This window comes from Penicillium diatomitis (assembly GCF_028827545.1).
Source record: "Penicillium diatomitis strain IBT 30728 chromosome Unknown utg000001l_segment0_segment0, whole genome shotgun sequence".
NCBI classification, from domain to species: Eukaryota; Fungi; Ascomycota; class Eurotiomycetes; order Eurotiales; family Aspergillaceae; genus Penicillium; species Penicillium diatomitis.
The window spans coordinates 4159519-4180803 of record NW_026623173.1 but is presented as its reverse complement, the minus strand read 5'-3'; the positions used below and the strand labels follow the sequence as shown (position 1 = coordinate 4180803).

Below are 21285 nucleotides of genomic sequence, written 5' to 3'. Positions count from 1 at the left end.
TTTTTCTCCGATGGGCCTCCATCGTGGTCACCGCAGCTTCCATCCAGATGGTCCCTGGTCCCTCCTCTTGCAGAGACTCAAAACGAGCCAAGCCCAAAAGCGATGGAGATCCAAGTGGGAATTATTCATCCGCAAACCCAATCAGTCGCGACTCAAAAGTCAGCAGGGCGTCTTCGAGACTGAGGTGGGTCCCCATGTAAGCCACCTACAACCAATCAGCATGGGGTCATTGCTCAAGCCGGGAGGAGCCATGGAGGGGCAGGATTCTGTGGGTGGTGATTGGGTGAGTGACAGATGCTGACCATCAGGGCTTTGGTGATTGGCTCGTGACCGAAAAAAAGGCGGGTGGGTCTCCGTTGCATAACCCCCTTTAGCGTCACCAGAACCCGAGGCCGAAAGCGCGGAGAGGATTGATTGGGCAGATCCAGAAGGACAACAGATCGACGCGGGAACCAGCCCAGAAACTCTTGGTTATAGAAAGCTGACACAGTAATTGATCTCATGTGACTGGACAGATCGGCCGAACGACGGGAATGAAGACGGAACTCCCGAAAGACTGACCCCTAACCAATATGTGACACAACTATCAGCTCATTACAGTCGCGGATGGCCGACTGCCAAAGCTGTTGCTGAGCCGGTGTGGAGTGTACGAGTGCTGTCTGTCTGCATGCACCAGGAGGCAATGGTCTCCTGCTCAGACAGGAAAAAGAAATGAAAGGACCAGAAACGAGGGTTTTGCTGTGGAGCGTCGAGTTGAGGAGCCAACGGACTGCATAGTGTCTCTGCGACCTGATTGCCCTAAGCATCTCCTGGGTTGGCGTCTGAGAACTTCACCATTCTCCGGTGGGGGAGCGATTGGTATCGTCCTGTTCCAGTTCATCTGGGGAATATACCGAAGCGGGGACTGACTCAGTATATACCAGGAATCTACCTAACTCACTAGTGTCACTACTACTCCCTGCCCAGTATGATCTGTGGCGCGTCTCCCAGCACTCCCAGCAAAGCTCTGTGCAAATGACATTCCTGAAACCCAGACAGATAGACGGGAGGGGATGATCGATGAATGGAATCCACAAAAATCAACATCGAATTGGGTATCTCTAACTTATGATATGATCAATCGGGCATCTTTCTTGTTCGTAGACAGGAAGCGCTGTTTCTCTACCGTCCCTCGGCACGCTCAACCAGGGCATCCTCCAACCCCATCGGCTCCCAGAAATCCTTGGCTTTCTTATTTTGCACCCAAACCACTTCGCCGTGGAGGTACGCCACCACGCCACCTTTGCCCGTCGCACTCGCCGTGATGCGGAATAGCGGGGAGCCGTTCTTGGGATGCGCTTCGCGCAAGGGCAGCATGATGAGACCCTGTTCAACACACCAGTTCTCCACAATGTCCTTGAACGCGATTTCTTCCACAATGGCAGGCTTGGATGGTGCCGCCGGGGTAGTTTTGCTGGCAGCGGCGGCCTCCCTGACGCTGTCGTCGCGGGTACTAGGTAGTGAGGTGGAACGGTCGAGGATCGGACGCGGGAGTTCCTTCGCAGCTCGGTCTCCCAGTTCTGCTGCATGGTTCATCGTCTGCAGCCCCTTGGTCCATTCTTCTTCCACAATGGCCAGCTCATTGACCTCCTTGGGAATCTGGCTCTGCCACCAGGTGAACCACGCGCCAACCTCTTCGTAGTTGGGGTCGTTGGTGAGCCAGATGTACAAGATCTCGTGCCATTTGGGGAAGAACTCTGCCACCAACAGCAACCCCATCACATTGGGCTTGAAAAAGCCCTTCCATCGAAGGACATCTTCGAACGCGGTCAGATCCTGATCTTGCGGGTTCACAGCAAACTCTTCGCGCAGGTGGCGGGCCAGGCGTGGCAATAAGTGGTTGCGAAGGCACACATCAAACTCAGGGCCGAGTGCGTCGCGCCACAATTCAATCCCATTGACCAGCCCACGACGAAGGCTCCAGGTGTCCAACACCACGCGGAACTTTCTCTTCATGTCGGACATGAGACCTGTAGGCTGCTGAGGGTTCGTGTGTCGATCACCCAGATATTGTAACCAGGTGAATAGCCACCACGGAAACTTCCCATCTTGCTGGGAAGGGTGTCGTCGACTGCTTCGGGGCCTCCAGCTTTTCAAGGCGCCACTAAGCTTGGGCACCACCACTTGGTCGATGAGGTTGGCATACACAAAGTACGGCACAATGGGCTTCCAAGCAACGATCAGCGCCGTGGCAGCGTTGGGGTCGTATACATCCCACTCATTCAGAAAGGCGGAGCGGACACGAGGTAGCCAGAGCGTGTAAATCATAGTTTCATAGGGAGTGGTTGACGACCGCTGAGTGACGCCGTTCTCGGGCCGGCGAGAAAGAATAGGCTGAAGGCGGAGGAGGTCCGCTACAAGGAAATCCGGTTTGCGTAGAGGTTCCCAATCTTCCATGGCCTGCCGGAATAGCGGGTGAAGAGCAGCGACCACTGTTTCGACTAGGCGATGTTCTTCGCCAATGTCCCGATACTTGCTGTCCATTGACTCAATCTTCTGGGTCATCTCATGGAATTTCGAGGTAACATTGTTCCCCTCCTCGAATATCTCCAGCTCCTCCACCGCAGCGATCAGGCCCGTCAAGTGATTGAGCCGATCTTGATATGCATCTAACTCGCTGATCACATGAGCTTCCTCGTCCTCGATGAATTTCTTCCGTTCAGTCAGGCCCTTCCATTCGTCGGCAAAGGCTTCGAGATCGGTGCGCGCCCGTCGTGCAATCTTGAGAGCCTCCGATTCACCCTGGCTCACAAATTCTTGTGTCGCCATAAGACCTGCTGTCGACGTCAAGACTCGCTGCTCCTTTCCGGTAGCGTCGATCAGCGATTTGAGCACATTGGGCACCTCGAGACCTTCCATTGCGTCTTCAATCTCTCGTGCCGTCCGAAACTTGGGTTTGGTACGAGGCACAGGCGTACTCGTGCCACTGCGACTCGAGTCGGTTTTGCGATCCTGCTTCTTTTTGCGTCGTTGGCGTTTTTCTTCGTCGGAGCTATCCTCGACCGATTCGCCTCGTCGCGCCGCTTCCCGCTTCTCCTCGTCGCGAGCCTGCTTCGTCTTCTCCCGTACAGCACCCAGTCCAGCTCCCTGTGGTCGCGCCTGGGCTTCGATAGGATTCACGATACCCTGACCACTGGATCCGAGACCTTGTCCCTCTTTGTATCCCATCTTGGCCATCATACGGGCGGCGAACGAATTTCCGGACATGGGCTTTCCACCGCGAGAGGCAGCTCCGCCTCGAGGGGGCTCTGCTGTCGAAGCACCGTTCATATTGTTCCATGGGTTGCGAGCAGCACTTCCCAGGCCACCCATGCGTGAAGGTGATTCGGAGCGCTCGCGGGCTCGCGCAAAGCCACGGAAACCTGTAGTAGGCCGCTCATCTTCGTCAGATGAACTCATCTCATTCACTTTGCGCTTTTGTCCAGCATGTGATGACGGAGACTCCATCATGAGTAGATTCTCACACCATTACCGTACTCAACGAGCTGGAAAAACGGACGGCCCTTGACAACGTCAGCCGACAACTTTTTGGGGACGCAGAGAGAGCTCGGCGAGATTCACGTGGAGATACCATTTCGGAAGAACTATATTCCGTACCCGGCGAAAACACGATGACGTTAAGCTCGGTTACTTCATACCGAGCTCAAACCGTAGTCTATTTCTAGCAATTTCCCCAGCTTCTTCCCTTGTCAACCGTGATTGACATCTTTTCCAGCTGTTCTCCCCCTTTCACATACTTCACTTCACTTCCATCACACCTTCCATATCAGTTGCATTCACAATGGTTGCTCTTCTCGCCTCCTCTGCCCGCGCCGCTCTGCGCTCGGGTGCTTCGGCTTCTTTCAAGACCGGAGCTGCAGGCTTGACCATTGCCCGCGGCAAGGCCACTTTGCCCGATCTTTCTTGTAGGCTATGCCCCGCCAGCACATTTTGAATGATCCTTCATGTTTGTATCGTTCTGTTTCAGCTTCGACTAATCACCAGATCCACAGTCGATTATGGCGCCCTTGAGCCCTCCATCTCCGGCAAGATCATGGAGATCCACCACAAGAACCACCACAACACCTATGTCACCAACTACAACAACGCCATTGAGCAGCTGCAGGAGGCCCAGGCCAAGAATGACATCTCTGCACAGATTGCGCTGAAGCCCGCGATCAACTTCAACGGTGGTGGTCACCTCAACCACTCTCTCTTCTGGGAGAACCTGGCCCCCAAGAGCGCCGGTGGTGGTGAGCCTCCCTCTGGCTCCCTTGCTCAGGCCATTGATGGAACCTACGGTAGCCTTGATGAGTTCAAGAACAAGTTCAACACTGCCCTTGCCGGCATCCAGGGCAGTGGCTGGGCCTGGCTCGTCAAGGACAAGCAGACTGGCCAGATCGGCATCCGCACGTACGCCAACCAAGACCCTGTTGTTGGCCAGTACCAGCCCCTCCTTGGTGTTGATGCCTGGGAGCATGCTTACTAGTGAGTTTTGCCCTCTCAAACTTGGTGTGAAAGGGGGTTTGTGGCCAACTAAGTGCTGACTCTGTCATAGCCTCCAATACCAGAACCGCAAGGCCGAGTACTTCAAGGCCATCTGGGAGGTCATCAACTGGAAGGCTGTTGAGAAGCGCTTCTAAGCGATGCAGTGATTGTGTTGTGACTTTGATACCAAAATAGGACTTTCAAATTGGCCTGTAATGTAGCACTATCGTGACAATGTGAATTCATAATATGTGACTAGGTACCAATTCTTTCTCTACTTGTATGGTTGCTCAGTTGCCTTCTGAGGTCTTTTTGTGTCAGCAAGGGCAGTTGTAAGGTTGTTTTCGGGATGAACATACCGTCAGGTCGTATACACCCATTATTCAGCGAACACGACCTACTAGGTAGTACTCATAGGCCCTAGCTTCTGAAGGAATATGATCATCTCACGGCGACTTTGCAACACCATGTCCGTCTCTCGGTTTCCGATTAAATATACTGCCTGTTCCTTGATTGATCTCTTTTAACGAAAAGACCGTCTTAAAAATGTGAACTTCATATATTCAGAACCGTAGATCAGGTAGACGGGCTTCCTGACGTATTGATTCTTTTTTTTCTTGAACTGCGAGCTAAGCTGCAAGACTCTTAGCCAGTGACTGTAGTGTGCTTCATCGATCTATGCGAATAGGTTCAGTTGTGCCTTCCTCGTCTATATTGAACGCATTGAACTGATTGGGAACATACTAGATATAGATAGCCTTTATAGGCATTACTCAACTCTAACTACTTGGCTTCGTGAACTTAGAGTACTTAGCGAGTATAGCTCGTTTGACCTTACATTGAGGCACCTTTTTCTTTTTGTTTAGTTCTCATGCCTGAGGCATTACCTCTGAGGAACCTCCAGTCGCATACTTCAACCCTGCAAATCTCCCATGAGTACTTACCAGGATCTGCTCAGTATTCAGCTAGACTCATGACTTCCTAAAGACTACCTGCATATCTGCAAGATGTGACTGCCATAAGGTTCCTACGCGAAAGAGCCATATCGGCCGAGTATGTCGCCAAAACGCCGCCGAAAGTAAGCCTCGGCCCACTGCGGGCCCTCCGCGCCCATAGATTAACTGGATAGCATCTTTTGCTCGATCAAGTGAGTGACTCCTACTAACAATAGACACGTGCTACACAAGATGTGCATCGAGGCGTTGGTTCTCAAGATGACCTGCTGTGGCTAGCACATAAGATGTCAGGAATGCCCATACATTCCCGTTGCCCCAAGTCCAGTCATCATCCTTACCTTAGCATATTACGCAGTCCGTCATTCTATCATTTCCATCTACGGCTGGCCCGGCCTAAGTGGGTCCAGCTTTGCAATGACGATCCCGCAGAGTCGCGGCTTGTGCTGAAGAGTGGGAACGGATCTCCTCGGCGAGCGACCTCGAAACCAAAACCTCGACCTGCCAACCTTTCTGAGCTTTTCACATCATCACTCTGATTGTACATCACTCCAGAACCATGATGTCTGTTGAGAGCCCTGGTCCTAGTCACCAGAAGTCTGGATTCAGATCCCTCTTTGCAAATGCACTTCGTCCTAAAAAATCCCGTCAGACTCTTCGCAAGTCCAGCGTCAATAGATCAACTCCAGACCTACGATACGCCGCACGAGCTAGCACCGATGAGGGACCACCCCCAATGCCCGAGTTGGCACCTCTCCAGGCTCATCGGCTGAAATACCAGCAGCATCATGCACAGCTCGACTCTCAATTAGGTGAACGGCGCGATTATACGGCGATGATCCATACCCTGGGCCTACTGGATCCAGATGACCGATACCTACCGGCTCAGATAGACAATGATCGACGTGAGCCTGGTGAGCCCGATATGGAGAAACTCTCCCCAGAGCTCTGGACTCGCATTGCCAGACTATTAAACCCAGCAGATGCCGCAAGTCTGGCGTCCGCCAGCCGGACGCTATATCAAAAACTGGGCAAAGCCCCATTTGCAGCTTTGCGACACCCCGACAACTACACCTACCGAATCAACTTCCTCATCCGACTCGACCAGTCTCTCCCTCACCATCTCCTCTGCTTCCCCTGCGGACGATATCACCGAAGAACACAAGAAGGCCTCGAGCGCCTCAAACCATCACATGTCATCAACCCTCTCTTCACCTGCCCCCACGCACAAAACCCGCTCAACCCACAACCCCGAAGCCGCATCACCCACGGCCGCACGATCCCTTTCTCCTTCGTCCAACTCGCCACGCGCGCACACTACTACGGCCCTCAATACGGCCTCCAAGCAACCGACCTCGGCCGCCGCTGGGAACGTGACGGCTGGTCACACACCTCACGCTTCCACATCCACGAAGGCCGCCTCCTCATGCGCGTCGCCAGCCAGACCTTCGCCGCAGCCGGTCTGACTTCATCCGCCCAACGCATGCTCCTATACTCCCGCGAAGACTACTGGCCATTCTTTTCCGCATGCGCCCATTGGCGCGACGGCGAACTCATGCCCGCCTGTAAATGCGCCCTCGAACATATTCCCAAACCCCGCGAAACAGCCGGTCTCCAGGGTCTCGAGCACAAGGTCAAAGACCGCATTAGCGGCACCCGGTTCGATCCCAACTCCATCGTCACCTTGTGCGGATTCTGTCGGCCCATGCGTCGGTGTCCCGAATGTCCCTCGGAATACCTGATCGAGATCAAGCTTGCCGAGGACAAGTCCCATATCCGGGGATCTGTGTTCAAACAGGCTCTTGTCGTCACCCGCTGGACGGATCTGGGCGATGGGACGAGTCCGGCTGGACCGGAGTGGGGCGCGATTAACGGGCTAAAGGACGATTACGATTCCTTTTCCCATTCACATTATGCGAAACGAGGGATTGCCAGTATTTTCGAAGCGGCATTTACCGCAGATACTTTGCCGGGTCAGCGGGTCATTTCAATGAATCCGAAGAGGAAGAAGTTGGGTGAGCGTGGTCACGGATGGTACTGAGCCACTCAGGGAATTGGAAACCCTTCTTCGGTGATCAACAAAGACAGGCGATCAAAAAAGATAATTTCAATTCACGATACCTCTGGTCACAGCTATCCCAAAACAATATGTACATTAGATGACGCGATCAGGGTTGTTGAGACGGGTTCTTCTCAGCCAGAATTCGACGCCAATATCACACGCAAGTCTGACAAACATCTTCCAAGTAAGACTTCGCCATCCGTGTTGGACCGGACACGGCGGATCCTTCTGCGATGGAGCCTGTATTGAGGTCGATCGAAGTCCTTGCCGAACCCTACCAGAAAGGACATACCCATATGATCGGATGTGAGAGATTGCACTCTTTTCCTCAAAGACCGGAGTGCCCAATTCCGGATCCCCCACGCACCATTGTGAGACAAAAGCGCAGGACTGGCATCCAATCTACGACTTTCGACAGGTGAGCCGTTCATATGCCTTTTACTTGGTCGTGTCGAACAGGTCTCTTTCAATATCCATTCTAAGCATACAAGGAGATAATAACACTGGGGATGACTTCAAATTTTATAAATGGTATTAGACTTATAATAAGCTGAATCTCAACTCGTTCATCGCGTTCTTCCGCGCATGAGACCGATCCCGCAGCACAAACATCAGTTACCTTTCTGAACCTGCAGAATAACTTCATTTTTATCGCGTATCAGGGAAATAAGAAAGATTGCAACTCTCGTCCCCGCCTGAAGGACAGAGAAGTCGAGTGAGGTATACCAAGGATAAGAGGTTAAGAAGTGTCCTCCATAATATCGTTCGAGAGCTAGGACCAGAGTCTAGCGTGGAGAACCATGCTCGCAATGAGACAAAAGACAAGTAGCAGGAGTTGACCAGCCCAAATATCCTTCAAGACAGTCACTTCACGCCCGGCGCGAATATCGGCTCACGTAACGCAGCTGCCGTCCTTGATCATCCAATTGCCCCGGGGGCCCAGTGAGCGAGTACTCGTCAGGAACGATGACAGGGGTTGGAGACTCGGCTCGGGGCAGTTGGCCCTCCGGTATCGAGTCTGGTGCAATGTTCTCAGTGGCCTTGGGCTTCTCAGCTCGTTGGGACAGCAGGTTCTCAGATCGTTTGCCAGTCATGCCCTTTACCCACCCAAAGATGCTCAAAGAGCCGCGACGCTTATGAGTTTCGGTGCTGTGAGACGTCGTTGGTCGGCCGGCGATAGTTGCCGCACCATTGACAGGTCCGGCTTTGGGCCTGTTTTCGTTGAGGGACTGGTGTAAAGGCTCTTGCTTGAGTGGTGCACCCAAGTCTTCATTGGCCAAGACACTATAAGGGTTTGTATCCGCAGAGCTGGTGATTATTAGTGATAAAGGTCTCCGGCGTGCGTTGCCAACAGTTCGAGTTTTCGGAATGATGGGCGATGGTGCGCCGTCTTCCTCGATATCATCAGCAATCTGTGCTTCATTGGCGGTTGGTGTTTCGTGAGAACGTTTGTGGGTGGAGGCGCGAGGGAAAAAGCGTGGCATGAAGCTGATTCGCCGCCGATGATCAGGATGCGATTCAGGGTCGGCGGGGGAGTCGGTAATCTTGATCGCTTCCGATACTGACTTTTCAACAACCTCCAGAGCGTTCATATCGAGAGTTGGAACTTCCGGGGCATCGGGTTCGGATACGGCAGACTCGATGCTCGAGTTGTCCTCAAAAATCAATTGACCGGTAGCTTCTCGCGGATTGCACTGAGGCATATTCCGTACATCGTGCTTTGCCTTTGCAGCGGCGGCGATCCAGTCGGTTGGCGTGGCGGGGGGAGATGACGACGGGGACACCCATCGAGCGGGCCTAAACGACCCGGGGCCGAATGACTTCGGGCGCGGTTTCTTGAAGGAAGACTGACGGGGCATCATCGAGAAGACAGTATCCGGCTGTCTGCGAGGTTGCAGCGGATCACCAGACCTTGTGGATAAGGCTTGATTTGGGTGCTCAAAGGTGGTGACTGCTCCCACCTGGTTGGCACCATTAACATAAGGTAAGAAGGTGGGAGACGGGCTGAAGGTGCCGAGGCGTGGTGTGTCCCCAAATACCGTTTGTACACTATCGCTGGGATTGAAGGTTTGCCGGGAAGCGAGCTCACCTACAGAGCGATGGCGTTCCAGAGATTGCCTGTCATGTCTCTGGTCTCGCCCAGGTCGAGGACTTGGAACAGCCGAGATGCTCCCTTCCGATCTCTTGTGCGCGGGTGCACCGGCTGTACTCATCGTGTCGGGAGTTGGGGGCAGACGAGCGCCCCCGAAGAGCGTATCTAGTGGCGGGCGCCCCCGAGATGGTTTAATGGAATACAGCTCTCCGCCAAAAGACGGATTCACGCTTTGCGAGGTTGCATTTCCAACTCGGTTCTGTCTTCGTCGGACGATAGTATCAGGTTCATCCGGCTGCAAGTCAACCCAGTGGTCAACTTGATCGTCATGTCTCTCCTCTCTTTTGGATGGAGGTATGTAACTATCCACGCTGCTGGTTGTAGACGAGACTCGCCGGAGCGGAAGATTGGTCCTGATCCTTTCATCCCACTCGGGAGATAAACCGACAGGTCTCAGTTCGCTACATTCGCTCAAGACGCTGAGTCGAGGTGAGTCAGGCGACTGCTCCAAGGTGCAACGACTTTCTGATCTGGTCATAGCACTCAGGGCCGAGTGAGACACATTGTTATCCGGGGCATACAGGCTCCGTAATGTCAACGTGCTCTGGTTGGCCTCGCGAAGGAAAGATGGGGTCTTGGTGACTTGGTGAAGTTCGGTGGAACGTGATCGGATGGATCGATTCAGAGCGGTGGAACTTCGCTTAGATGATGTTCGCTCAGGTATCTCGATCACAATTTGGTTCCTGGGAGTGGACGCATTTGGACCGTCCAGTACCAGCCGACTGGACGAGTTCAGAGGAGTCCGTTGCTCTGTCTCAAAGGCATTCAGTTTGGCCTCCAGCTGACAGATGAGTTGGACTGCTTCGGTGACCGCCAGGTTCCGCTTGTCGAGCTCACGGCACAGCAGTTCGTTCTGCTCGTGAAGTCGCTGATTCTCTCTCTTCACATTCTGAAGCACTTGCACTTCTTCTTCGAGTTGATGCACTCGTAGCAGGTCTGCCTCCATTTCCTCCATGCGCTGAACCTTTTCCCGCAATTGCTTCATTTGCTCGGATCGGTGATGTATTTCAAGCTTTAAGTCGAAATTCAGCTTATTCATCTTGGAGACATACTATCGAGACATCAAAGTAAGTGTTTGAAGATATGTTCCTGCGCGCTCGAAGAGAACCCACCTGATCCATCTCCCTCATCCCCATTTCTTTCGGTTGTCGCTGCCCATCCACGGGGAGCTCGCTAGTTACTCGTCCCTTTTCTGACGAAGAGTCCTCGCGGCTGCGTGAGCCGTCCGGGGTCCGGAGCTCACGCTCGTTCCAATCGTCGGCCAGTGTTCCGCGTGAGTTGCGATGGGCACGCTGTTCCTTGAGAAGATCCTGCAGCAGAGAGGAAGCCGGATTGGTCAAGGTGGGTGTGGCGCTCTCCCTTTGCTCTGAACCATGGAATTGATTGTCAACCAGGCGCCGCAAAAAAAGACATGGAGTGGTTTGAAGAGGACTCACGGCACTGTCGCGAAGGTGTTCTGGCTTCGGTGCGACTGGGCGATTGCTCAGTCCGCCAGGAAGCCTCACTTCCGGCCCGCGGCGGCGTATACATGTTCTCACCGGCCTTGACACGAGACACCGGCAGATGATGAGTATTCCCAGTGCGTTTTGAGGGACAATGAGACGTCCCTGATTTGACTAGAGATCAATGTCAGTTTGGCCTATCCTGTGAATCCCGGAGTAACCCAGTGATGAAAGGTGAGGAGACCGTCGAGGATGACATACGAGCAGAGCGACTTTCTTGAACGGGCTCGCCGGTCGCCAGGATGGAGTGAGCGTGGTGATTCGGAGCCCTGGACTTTGACGAGCGAGCAGCGACAGCTGGACTCTGCCCTGGGGGTTTATCATCTTTCCACGGTGTAGCCATGTCCAATCATGGCGCAAATCATGCGCTGGACAATTGGTCTGGTCAAGGCAATTGGTCGCTTGTCCAAAACAACTTTCTGACCCGTTGCAAAACGGACAATGGCGTTAATGCAGGAAAGAGTCTAGCAAGCCTCTCCCACCTGCAATGGGAGTATGGTCCAACGGATCTGGCCACCCCACGACTGGGATTGGGTGCGCTCTTCAAGACAGTGTTTTAGACGATCTGAACGTCTGACAGCGTTGCCCCGTTACCGCGACATTCAACCATCGTCTGCACCACGCGAGGGGAACTGGGATTGAAGGGGAAGGAAAAGAAAACGTAGAAAAATGCATAAAAAAGGCAGGGACAATGTCTCGCGCTCGATCGCCGCGACGTAATAGCAGGTGGAGACCAATCCACTATTTAGAGCCACGGGCGCCAATGAGACAGTGGAGCCCACTATGAATTGAGATCTGACCCTTCCGATGGATGTGCATCGGCGAAACTGCTGCAATACATGGGCCTTGAAAGAGAAATCTGACGTGTAGATTGGTGATTTTGCGACGGAAGTCGTGTGACGGCCTCAGGTTGAACTGACCGGCCCGTAGCAGGTGTAAGAAAGGAGAACGAGTGAGGTCCGATCGCAGAAGTAATCAACACGCATTTAGACAATGCCAGTCTTGGCCGTTGCCCATTTGACGTCCAACATGACTTTGGAAATAGACTCCAGCGCAGCTCGAGAGTGTGCGGTTCAACGGCAGGCTCAAGGTCGAGTGGCTCCTGCGTTTGTTGTGGTTAATGACATTTGGAATGAGAAAAGGGACAAATGGAGGAGAATTAACCCGCCTCAGGAATGAAGTGTGGGGCTTTTAGGTGGTCGCCGGCTGTTTTGGGACAGCAGTAGTACATACTATGTACTACATAGTAAGTACATACTGGAGCATGTACTTAGTTACATGGGTAACTACATGACAAGTAGGTAAGAAGGTTGCAGTATTGCACTAGGGAGGTAGTAGTAGCTTTATTTCATTAGATTGCCGTACGTCTTTGAGTGCAGGTCGCAATGGACGACAGGAGTGTTGCTTTGTAGAATTGCAACAATTCATCGCTTGGTAAGCCCTTATTTAGCCAAGTCTTCCGTGTCATGAAGTACGTCGAGGACGCGGCGGGTACAGGGGTACATAAGTTATTGGTAACTTAGTACTGGACTATTTGTAACTACCTAGTAGTTAGAGGTGACAGACCTTTACTCCTCGGGTAAATCTCCTTATGAAGATCACCATTCCTCTCCAATGTATTGACGTCTTCAATTTAGATGACGTCTTCTGTCCTTTGATCCTGTAAAGACTCGCCAGCATGACTTCCAGAAAATGGCTATGACTAGGTACCTACGTACATGGGGTCCTGCACTCTGACGAAAGTGACAATGCAAGAGAGAGAGAGAGAGACAGTCCCTGTTCATCGATCCTCGTTTGACCACTGTTTCAGGCTTCCGGGTGCTGCTACTTCATCCCCGAGCCATGAATCAAATCGGCCATATCGAATTCGAGATGCATCTGCTGTGGGAGTTCCTTCGCTACGTTCTCCCGTCTTTCATCAATTCGCATGCGTATTCCACAACTCGAGGGCCGAACACAGAGAGGCTTCTCGAAAGTTGGTATGCACTATACAGTATACGCACTCCATCCATCTGGATTACCTAAACGTTCGGTGAAATAGGTAGTAACTACATGCGTGGGCTGGTTAGGTCGGCTGCACGATGCCCGACAAATCTCTGGATTTGCCAAAATAAATACCTAAGGCCTGACATCAGTACCTGCTACAAAACCAAAGACCCTACCTATTCTTTCGAGTTTATCACATTTTTGTTCGATCTCCCGCGATTTTGGGACTCGCATTTCATATAGTTCAGCAGAGGAAAAGTTCGAAGAGATGCATGCTCAACGAGACTCAATATATTTTCGTTCCAGATATCGGTGGTCAAATTCATTAGTCGATTCCTGATCGTACATCTTCATAGACGAGCACAGCTCAGTCCAAGCCTGTCAGGTCCATCTTAAAGATGTCCTCATACACATGTGCATTCAGGCACTTCTTCGAGAATTGGTAAAATGACAATCCTACTTCTTCTTTGCCTCTCCAGCCCAGATTCGCACCTGCTTCGCACGATCATGGGCTGCACGAAACACTGCGAGACAATCAGCCGTCTGATTCAGCCATACAGCGGACAGCGGACTGTGGTGGATGGACACCAGAGACACTTACATTGCCTTTCCGTCTCATCGAGCCCACGGAGGAAATCTACACCATCACCAACTGCACCTCGTGGGTTGTGTGCATGATCTGAAATTTCAGCTGCGCGTTTCTTGAAGGTCTGAATTTCTGGATCAGCAAGTGCTCAAGAGAGGTCTCCTATTAAGCAAAGAAGGAACGGGGCAACACTTACGTTGATCAACACGTCTACCATCTCTTCTTCCTCGAAGATTTCCAGTATCCGCTCACTCAAAGTGTAAAAGTGCGGAGCCAACGCTCGCAGATCAACCGTTCGTGGATCGGCCTTGAGTGCGTTCATCACTCGTTCTGCAAGCGCATCTGGCATGTCCAATGTAACCAGACGAGACGTGCCTAGACGGGCACTATCACAATCCCACATGACAGTCAGTCCAAACTTTGCGCTCGAACTTGCCTTGTCGAGGTGACATCGAAATAGCATCTTACCCGATCGAAAGCATTTCACCTAGCCATAATGGTAGGTCAATGCGAGTTCCGGCTTTGATCTGGGCAACATCAGAGCCTGCATATACAAGTGGCACCTGGACTGACTTAGAGACTCACATCGTCACCCGGGTTGCCCTCGAGGATTCCTAGCCCGGGAACTTCCAATTCGAATGTGCAGGGCAGTTTCTGGATGATTTTAATATTAGTCAGTCGCGAATTGTTGATCAAATATCCACTATGTCGAATTCATATTACGACTGCCTACCTGCGCATCTGTCAAGATGGAGTCAATATCATAATAAGACATTGTGGTGCATTTACTGTGTCGCGATTCCTGAACCTCTCCGGTCCACAATTGTCGACTTTATCGAGGAGGATGCAGGACGTGTAGAGTCGCGTTGGGCACCGCGAAGTCACGTGCTGCGCTCCGTGTTTCGAATCGGCCTATTTGGGTAAATTGATCACTCAATCACGTGCACCTAACTATGCTTCTAGTACTGCTGGCAGTGCTGGCTGGGTACGCTCATAGCATAACAATTATATCATGAACTAAAACTGGTTCAGAATGTGACTTTCGTGAAAGAGACTCGAATTCTTCACACCGACACGTCGAGGGCGACTTTGGAATGACTACTTTTAAGTCTTTTACTGAGTTATATGAAGCGCTTGAAGCGCCTCAGCTGCAGCTTTTATTCAAGATCGCTGATGTGCGTCCTGCCGTCTGCATCCTCTACATTTCCTCGTCTTGGTAGAATGGATGGAAGTCTTGAGGTTCGAAGTTTCTGAAACCCCACCACATGAAGACCCATCCTAAGTGCATTCATTCGCATGGGACAAAAGGTATGTTCCGAACAGTTATAAACCACATAAGGAACGCCATATCCTGTTTGGGGAGTTTCTGGCAGATACAGAGCCTGAACGAAACTGAAGAGAATCCCCAGCTTGGCTCGTGGCATCAATCCGCGGCTAACCACGGAGCTGAACTTGATGAGACAAAATAGGGAAGAAGCTCTAGAGGTGATTCGAGCATCAGGAAACCTCATGCAGTACGTATTGACTAATGCAGACTGAAGACGCTCATCAATCTGGAGAAGTGTCGAGTCGGGTTGAAACGGTCGGTGTACGGGTGGGCTGCACCTAAACCATGTGCAGATTGTTAGAAAGCTCGGGATTATGTGCAGACGCCATCCGAAATGCTTAGCGAGCAGAGCACTAAACTGATTGGGATAGTCACCGAAAGATTTCCGGCCAAAGAGGGTAATACTCCGTCGGCCTGCTGTCAACTTGGATTCCTTCAGGAAAGAGATTGTCACACGGCGTCGAGACTAATGCAGGTTCTGAACACCTGCTATACTAACCGATGCAGTAAGACATTTCGTCGACTCAGATATCCAAAGTCCACCAATCAGCACTGGTGGTGATACGTTGCAAAGCAAGAAAGTACAGCCCCTGCCGAAAGCCACCTCAAGAAAGGCCATGAGGAAGGGCTTCGGCTGCACACACTCGTTGACTGCCTGTCAGGCGAGAACGTGCAAAATGGATAACGCCCGCGACGTACGTCTGGAGATGCAACGTCAGTCGGGCATGAGTGCGACGGCACGTTATTGCCTCCGTTTCGCCTATTCGATATCTACTGGACTACTCAGTGCATGGCTTCGCAGCCGAGACTCAACTATAAATGCTGCGAAAGTGATCCCCACTGTTTTGGAGACCGAGAGTTCAGTCACACCCGAGTTGCCGATCTACTCCTTTCATTCCGACTGTCTGTGAGGATGCATTTTCTCCGCTGGGCTATTTTGGTCGGCTGCCTAGGGGAAGCTTTTGCTGTCCAAGGCAAATCTTTGAGCAAGAGAGACACTGTTGGTGATATTCTGTCCGACATCAAGAATTTGGCCACCTGCTCTGCATGCGAAGTGAGTTGACCGTAAATGTAGATTCTCATATTCAATGCTCGAAAAAGTCTGACTTCCAAATTTAGTCTCTTCTTGTGGTACTTCAGGCTGTAGCTCACCTGGGAAACGATGACTTTGTCAATGTGATCACCGAGGTTTGCACTCTAGCCGGGGTAAGTCGAGCATTACACCTACCTTCGATATAAGCCACACATTCTAAATATCATGATTCAGGTCGAAGACAAAGATGTCTGCGCTGGTGCAATTGCACGCGAAGGTCCGATTTTGGCGCATGATCTGCGGAACATGGCCATCCCATCCAACACTGCGGCGCTTTTTTGCTCGACCATTTTCGGTCTCTGCGACTATCCCGCCGTGACCCCGTTTACCGTAAAGTTCCCCTCTGCAAAACCCGCCAATGCTGTGCGCCCTCCTCCCAGTGGAAAGTCTCCCATTCAGGTCGTTCACATTAGTGACATCCACGTCGATCTTTCCTACGAGACAGGTGCCAAGTGAGTAACACCTTTCGGCTGTGAATATTCATGATTGATTGCTTACTACCTTAATCAATAGCTACAACTGCACGAAGAATATTTGCTGTCGACCATATACGTCAGCTGATGCGCCGGGAAATACTGACTTCCCGGCTGGCCAATATGGTAACCATCAGTGCGATTCGCCTGTGACGCTGGAAGAAAGCATGTATGAGGCGATCAAGAGTCTTGTCCCCGACGCCTCCTTCACGATCTTCACCGGCGACGTGGTCGAAGGTGCAGTGTGGCTTGTGAATCAAACCGAAGTGACAAATGACTTGAACGATGCGTATAAGACTCGAATGCCCTCCTACTTGAACCTGGTCTATGGTGTGATTGGCAATCACGATGTCGCCCCCGTCAATTCCTTCCCACCTTCAGACATCGACACCACGATCTCCAGCCAGTGGTCTTATGACACGCTTTCCTCAGACTGGACTCAATGGATTGGGTCAGCCGCGGCCAGTACCGCGGATCAATATGGATCCTACTCGGTCAAGTACCCGAAGGGAAATCTACGCATCATTTCGTTCAATACCAACTTCTACTACAAGGAGAACTTCTGGCTCTATGAGCGCACTATGCAGTCGGACCCGAACGGTCAGCTTGCTTGGCTCGTCAGCGAGCTCAGCGCAGCCGAGGCCGCAGGTGAACGCGTCTGGCTTCTTGGACATATGCCCATGGGCACCGGGGACGCCTTCCATGATGGTTCCAACTACTTCGATCAGATCATCCAGCGATACGAGGCGATCATTGCCGCAACATTCTACGGTCACACTCACAAGGATGAGTTTGAGATTGCCTACTCTGACTACACCGATCAGACCGCTGGCACTGCCACTATGATGTCTTACATTGCACCGGCCTTGACCCCAACCTCGGGTAACCCGACTTTCCGCGTGTACTCCATTGATCCAGTCACCTTCGCAGTGCTCGATTTCACAGTATACATCACGGATATGACGGATCCATCTTATCAGACCAAACCAGTGTGGAAAAAGTACTACTCGGCGAAGGAAACGTATGGTCCACTGCTCAGTCCGCCTGTTACTGACAGTTCGGCTGAACTTACACCTGCATTCTGGCATAACCTCACTGCCATCTTCGAGACCAATGACTCCGTTTTTCAAGACTACATTGCTCGCAAAAGCCGTGGCTGGGATGTATCCTCCTGCACTGGGGACTGCAAGTCAGGTGAAATCTGCCAGCTCCGAGCAGCCCAGTCGCAGTACAACTGTGTGAAAGTTTCGCCGGGAGTTCATTTCAAGCGGAAACGTTCCGAAGGCAGCGAGGAGAAAGCCGAGAAGACTTGCGGAGAGTCCGTCATCGGTGCTATCTTTGCCAATTTCGATGGAGCTGTGACGGCTCTAGAGACATCCGCCGCGGCGCAGCTGGGTCAGTCCTTCTTGGGTACTTCAATCAACTCCACCGTTGCGTAAGCGGGGACAGCGGATCTTTCGTTTTACAATGTGGAGTGTCACAGTAGTAGACCATTGAATTGCAAGAAGAACGATCAATATAAGCGAGCGAATTTTTCCGGTGCAGTCATGAACACGTTCCCTTGTGTACCTCGAGTAATTGGCTTATGTCCTGGCATCCGGGGCTTTTTGAATGTCAGACACGCATCCCGAACAGCGGGGCCAGCCACACGAGCGAGCTACCCGCAAACCAGATAGTATATTCCTCCGTGACTAGTCAATGATTATCATCTCGGTTAAATGACGCCGAAGCACACGTGCGTCGGTCATAGGTTCCGGAAACCGTTGCAGGTGGTTGCCTCCACCACCTCCCATTAGAGCTAGCGGAGACTAGTACATATTCGGGTGATGAACGGTTGGAGCTGCTAGCAAGAGGACTATATAGAAAGCACTTCATCGCGCTGCAAATGACCATGGACTCATTGCTTTGAAAACAGATTCTCCTAGGCAATCGATTCAGGATCAGGGAATTTGTCAATCAGTCATGGCGAGCTTCTTCACAAAAAGCGTTGTCGCCTCTCTGCTCTTGGCTGCCGGTACAAGCCAGGCTACTGCTGGTACTGTGCTAGCACCGGGTTATGACATCGTTTTCCCATCGAGCAAGACTTCACGGAATCCCCTGCCGTACTCGGTGGCCAACTCTCCGTACTTCCCTGGACCCAATGTCAACGGCGTGAAGAACGAGGTGCCTGACCGGTGCACTGTGCAACAGGCAGCTTACGTGGTGAGACATGGAAGCCGGTACGACAGACTCCCGGACAAATGCGTCTCTTCAACGTAATGATGAATTGAACCTATCGCTGATGATTGTCGTGATACAGCTTCCCAGATACTGGCTCTTACAACTCCTGGGTTGCACTCAAGGATAAGGTATCGACTCACGTCCCCGTATATGAGACGGCGGCGGTTCTGTGTATTCTCCCATGGCCTTGAGATTGACATTCATTGCGTAGATCCAAATTGCTGTGAACGGCTCGGACTTTGAGGCCTGCGATACCTTGTCCTTTATTAAGGACTGGACCCCGGTCCTGACTAACTCGAGCCTGCAAATTGCGCAGGAGTCGATGACTGGATGGAAGGAGGTCGGTCCTCTTCACCATGACCTGATTTTACGACTCACCCACGGCTGACTCTTGCTAGGCCTCTGACTTGGGATATCAGCTCCGTGCCCGCTGTAAGTCGGCCTCAAGAAATCATGGCGACCTCGTTCGTTTGCACAAGCTAACCGGCGACTTTCAGACCCCGGTTTCTACGAGGATGGCAATCCATTCTACGTGTGGGCTAACCAGTATGCAAACCCTATCAACAAGTCTCGAGTAGTTCAGACTGCCCAGGCCTTCTTGCACGGCTACCTCTACGAGTTTGTCGACACTTATGGCACGGTCGTGAGTGTGAACTCGACAGGGTCGGTGAATGCCATTGGCAACTCACTTGGGCCATCGGACTCGTGTCCTAAGTTTGGAACTACTTCCAGCGGCGGTAACAATGTGACTGACTGTAAGTTGCTATTTACTTCACTGGAGATGATGCATTGTACTTCCAAGAGGGCTGGGAAGCTGATCGAAATCCTTTTCTTTCAATTTGAACAGTCGACGCTACCTGGACCCCCAAGGCCCTGAAACGCATCAACAAGCTTGTGCGAGGCAACCTCACCTTTACTGAGTCAGACATTCTGTTCTTCCCCTACCTGTGCGGGTATGAGACTCAGATCACTGGCCGCCTCAGCGACTGGTGCAGTGTGTTCACCGAGGACGAGCTGCGCCACTACGCCTACTCTCAAGACTTGCATTACTACTACAAGGTGGGACCAGGATCCGACGGCCCAGCACGCAATCTGTTCCTGCCCTTCCTTGAAAGTCTCATCACTTTACTGAGTGAGGGTCCAGGACAGACTGGCATTGCTGCGGATGGCAGTCACTTTGACATTCCCCCCTGATCATGTCGTTCCTGAACGACAACCAGATCGCTGAGATGACCTCCGCCATGGGAATCTTTGACAACGAGAAGCCCCTGCCTCTCGACCGCGTCCCCGAGAATCGTCTGTACAACGTCGCTCACTTTATTACCATGCGTGGCACGGTGGCTTTTGAGACGATGAATTGCCAGGTGGGCTCTGGACGACGATCCGGCAATGAGACCTACGTGCGCATTCTCTTGAACGACGCCGTCTACCCTGTCGCCAATTGCCAGAGGGGCCCTGGCAAGAGTTGTCTATTATCTGATTACTTGGCACTGATCAAGAAGAAGAGCCAGGCCGCTGGTAACTGGAACACTTACTGCAACGTCACCCAGCCCGGGCATCCTGAGAAAGTTGGCGGGGCCAGCTTCTTCAAGGATTTGTCTCTTGACTTTTTGACGTTGGTCAAGCCTTGACTGGGGGGTGGTTGATATATTGGTGGTGTTTATCACTCCAAGTCCGTTCATTAATCTGTGTAAAGTTGTATTGTTCTACCTTTTTGTTCACCATGTGCAGGTACCGAGCCGAACCGTGGGCTCGTCTGTACTATCTTAATTCACGTTCATTCGATCCTTCTCGAAGAAACCATCATCCATTTTAACCAAATGAATTGAAAAGCTAATCCTCTTCACTTTCATCTGGTCAGCCTGATCTTGTATTTCCTTAGGTCACATTCGGTTCCCTGGACATCAGTTCTTATACGATCTACACGGGGTCCCGAATCTCTGCTCGCAATTAATGTTCGTTGAAAGGTCCACGCTCTATAAGGTTGTTACATGTGTAGGATGGGGGGGGGGGGGGGGGGGGGGGCAGGGCTTTTGGATGAATATTGAAGCAAAGAACATCTGAAAGACCATTTTTAAACCCCCTCTACGAGACCCATTGAAAAGGCCTATGAGTCTACCATACAGCCCATCAAACCTGGAAACCTGGACTCATGTCCATATCCCACTAAGAATGACGACTTCGGCGAAGTAAACATTGACCGGCCTCGTATGTCCATTACAGTGATTACAGACCCTCACTACATGAGGGTGCTAGCCTGCTAGGAGGTATGTCTTACTGCACGGTGTTCGACGGCTTTAACAATATGCATAGTGTACCATTCAAAGGAATAGAGGCAGCTTGAGATCTGTACCGAAGTCTCTATATCCATACTGCTTTTGCGTCCAGGTTCCAGCCTCCCTATTTTAACTACCGTATAGGTAGG

At 51.8% G+C, this 21285-nt stretch overlaps 7 protein-coding genes across 7 annotated transcripts; 4 read left to right on the top strand and 3 right to left on the bottom strand.

The window, feature by feature from the left end:
* Positions 1-1161: 1161 nt before the first annotated feature.
* On the bottom strand, positions 1162-3486 carry N7539_001215 (putative G-patch domain protein (TFIP11); the record flags this gene model as incomplete). Its single annotated transcript, XM_056930819.1, has 1 exon — positions 1162-3486. The coding sequence occupies one exon, from the start codon at positions 3484-3486 to the stop codon at positions 1162-1164; it is 2325 nt and encodes a 774-aa protein (XP_056795112.1).
* Positions 3487-3820: 334 nt separating this feature from the next.
* sod2 (superoxide dismutase sodB) lies at positions 3821-4661 on the top strand (the record flags this gene model as incomplete). The annotated part of the gene is made up of 3 exons (XM_056930818.1): positions 3821-3944; positions 4032-4506; positions 4577-4661. 3 exons carry the CDS (start codon positions 3821-3823, stop codon positions 4659-4661), a joined length of 684 nt encoding a protein of 227 aa, XP_056795111.1.
* Positions 4662-6021: 1360 nt separating this feature from the next.
* Positions 6022-7500, top strand: N7539_001213 (uncharacterized protein; the record flags this gene model as incomplete). The annotated part of the gene is made up of 1 exon (XM_056930817.1): positions 6022-7500. The coding sequence occupies one exon, from the start codon at positions 6022-6024 to the stop codon at positions 7498-7500; it is 1479 nt and encodes a 492-aa protein (XP_056795110.1).
* An 890-nt stretch (positions 7501-8390) lies between these two features.
* Positions 8391-11518, bottom strand: N7539_001212 (uncharacterized protein; the record flags this gene model as incomplete). Its single annotated transcript, XM_056930816.1, has 4 exons — positions 8391-10724; positions 10786-11039; positions 11110-11289; positions 11377-11518. 4 exons carry the CDS (start codon positions 11516-11518, stop codon positions 8391-8393), a joined length of 2910 nt encoding a protein of 969 aa, XP_056795109.1.
* Positions 11519-13617: 2099 nt separating this feature from the next.
* Positions 13618-14522, bottom strand: psf3 (DNA replication protein PSF3; the record flags this gene model as incomplete). The annotated part of the gene is made up of 6 exons (XM_056930815.1): positions 13618-13685; positions 13763-13871; positions 13944-14133; positions 14216-14274; positions 14333-14401; positions 14481-14522. 6 exons carry the CDS (start codon positions 14520-14522, stop codon positions 13618-13620), a joined length of 537 nt encoding a protein of 178 aa, XP_056795108.1.
* Positions 14523-15408: 886 nt separating this feature from the next.
* On the top strand, positions 15409-18079 carry N7539_001210 (sphingomyelin phosphodiesterase; the record flags this gene model as incomplete). The annotated part of the gene is made up of 6 exons (XM_056930814.1): positions 15409-15472; positions 15582-15977; positions 16028-16128; positions 16194-16280; positions 16342-16619; positions 16681-18079. The coding sequence occupies 6 exons, from the start codon at positions 15409-15411 to the stop codon at positions 18077-18079; spliced, it is 2325 nt and encodes a 774-aa protein (XP_056795107.1).
* A 523-nt stretch (positions 18080-18602) lies between these two features.
* N7539_001209 (uncharacterized protein) lies at positions 18603-20491 on the top strand (the record flags this gene model as incomplete). Its single annotated transcript, XM_056930813.1, has 7 exons — positions 18603-18859; positions 18940-19024; positions 19072-19200; positions 19259-19292; positions 19358-19615; positions 19708-19919; positions 20081-20491. 7 exons carry the CDS (start codon positions 18603-18605, stop codon positions 20489-20491), a joined length of 1386 nt encoding a protein of 461 aa, XP_056795106.1.
* Between the last annotated feature and the right edge of the window lie 794 nt (positions 20492-21285).